At 46.3% G+C, this 2356-nt stretch overlaps 1 protein-coding gene across 1 annotated transcript in view; it reads left to right on the top strand.

The window, feature by feature from the left end:
• LOC119421055 (ras-related protein Rab-40C) overlaps nucleotides 1-1772 on the top strand; it is a 19100-nt gene extending 17328 nt beyond the window's left edge. Inside the window, exon 7 of the mRNA XM_037688448.1 lies at nucleotides 1498-1772. Within this exon, the coding sequence (XP_037544376.1) occupies nucleotides 1498-1772 (275 nt within the window). The remainder of the gene's footprint in view (nucleotides 1-1497) is intronic.
• The last annotated feature ends 584 nt before the right edge of the window (nucleotides 1773-2356 follow it).

The following is a 2356-nucleotide window of genomic DNA, read 5'->3' as shown; positions in this document are numbered from 1 at the left end:
CATTAACACCACCACTAACACCACCATTCACTAACATTAACACCACCACTAACACCACCATTAACACCACCACTAACACCACCATTAACAGTGTTAAATAATTATTTTTATATGCAGCCCTGCTGAAATGTATCATAACTGTGAGAACTTTATTTTGACCACTTTCTGAACAGATTGGGCCTTGGTAGGATTTTTCTGACAGTTGTCTTTGATTTGAGCTGTTCCGGCTATATGTAGTAATCTGTCCTATAGTTATTTTTATTTTCTTTTGCCAAGATAGTTTTGGTAGAAAGGTATGGTGAATAAACATGCTCTGTATGTGAAGCAATCAAAATTGATTCTTTTCTCCCTCAGTGGTTGGATGTTTAAATGAACATCCATCATTTTTAAGTGCTGATTGGCTGAGGGGAGGGGGGAGCAGCGTGAGGAGGGAAGAAGAGGAAAGAAAAGAAGGAGAGAAGGAGACGTAGGGGAGGAAAAAAGCGAACAGAGACAGACGATAAGAAAAAAGACTAAACTTTAGTGGGAGTTGGAGTGATTGATGTGAGTTTGTTTAGCTGCGATACGAAACACATCCGGACTTCATGAAGCCGTGGCTCACAACAGCAGCTGATACTGAGATGTCAGACCGACGTGGGCGTGAGACGCCGGCAAGCAGATGAGCTTCAGGTGACTGGGGAAGCCTGAAAGAATTTCTGGCGATGAGGGAGACGGGAACGTGTCGTGCTGACCGTCTGTGCTGAGCTTTGCTGGATCCGTGCTACATGACGTCAGGAGGTGACACACACGGACACAGAAAATACTTGGAGGTTGAGAGTACTCGCATCTTTCCGTGACTCATTGGAATTAACGGGTTACACTGTAGTTGGCCCCACCGCTCGCTAGCGTCGTCCAGGCCTGCACCATCTGGGGTTCATTTGCAAATACTTGATAATTTTTGAACAGACGAACAGCGCTGAATTTTATTTGGGGGTTTGCATTTAATTTCACCAGCTGGTGTACGTTCAAAAGTGGATCCACAAGTTCACGAGTTCTTAAAACTGCACTGTAAAAAACTGATGGTTCAAATTGAAGAAGAAAAACTGAGAAGTGTACAAGTTTGATTTATTTAAAGGGCAGAAATGTGCTTGTTAAATTAAATTTGTGTTTGATATATTTTTGTTTAAAGAAACTAAGCTTAACTGATCTCTCACTACCCAACAATTTTCAGTCAGATCATCTGGACAGTTATTTTTTTTGTGCTGAAACATTTCACCTTCCATCCAGAAGGCTTCATCAGTCAAGGAAACGCACAACACACATTGCTTGTTGTTCAGATCAGTTTGGAACATAGAGAACCCTGCTCAAATTGGTGTGGAACATCTGAGCAGTGTTCTACATGTTCCTCACCAAGCTGATTAGGGTTTTACATGTTCCACACTGAGCTCTCGATTGTGTTCTGTCTGGACCTCAGAGAACCCTGTTGTCTCCTAACATTGTCTCCTCTGTCTTCTGCAGTCTTCAGCCTGCAGGACCTCTGCTGCCGGGCCATCGTGTCCTGCACGCCAGTCCACCTCATCGACAAACTCCCGCTGCCCGTCGCCATCAAGTCCCACCTGAAGTCGTTCTCCATGGCCAATGGGATGAACGCCGTCATGATGCACGGACGCTCTTACTCGCTGGCCAGCCCAGCCGGAGGCTCCAAAGGCAACAGCCTGAAGCGCTCTAAGTCCATCCGTCCCCCTCAGAGTCCGCCTCAGAACTGCACTCGCTCCAACTGTAAGATCGCCTAACTCCTGCCCCCGCTCTGGAAGGAGCGAAGCTCCCACACTCCTGTTTGCAGGTATGGAGGGGCGTGGCTTCAGAGAACAACTACAGACTTTTTTCCCACTACATCCCTCTGGTTAACTGGAGGATCTAAGACTCTGGAAGCCCCGCCCACTGGGGTGGAGTAACCACAGGTGCAGACTCACATCATCACAGATGTCACCTCAGACTCTGGTGCCTCGGCCCACTCACTCACTTTCTTCTCTTCCTTTTTAACGATCAATAAGCTAAAGTTTAAACACTAAAACTTTCAGTTTCCTGTTCTGACCCGAACAACCCGACAGTCTGAACCCGGTCTCAGGTTCAGACTGGGTGCTACACCTGAAGAAGAACTGAGTCCAGACACGAGTTCCCATCGAGTCAGAGAACATGCTGCAGAACCACACAGGTTCAGATGCACAGCGCAGACTTGTTGCCATGGAGACCAGGCAGATGTGGTCTGTGGTCCTGTCATCTTCTCTGAAGTTTGTTTCTAACTGCAGCAGATCGAAGGCAGATCTGGTTCTGACTGATCTTTGGTAAAGAATACTTCAGATTTTTCAAAGAAGTT

This window comes from Nematolebias whitei, chromosome 15 (genome assembly GCF_014905685.2).
Source record: "Nematolebias whitei isolate Nwh7 chromosome 15, NemWhi1, whole genome shotgun sequence".
Taxonomy (NCBI): Eukaryota; Metazoa; Chordata; class Actinopteri; order Cyprinodontiformes; family Rivulidae; genus Nematolebias; species Nematolebias whitei.
Note: the sequence above shows the minus strand (reverse complement) of the source record. Positions and strands in the feature narration are given on the sequence as shown.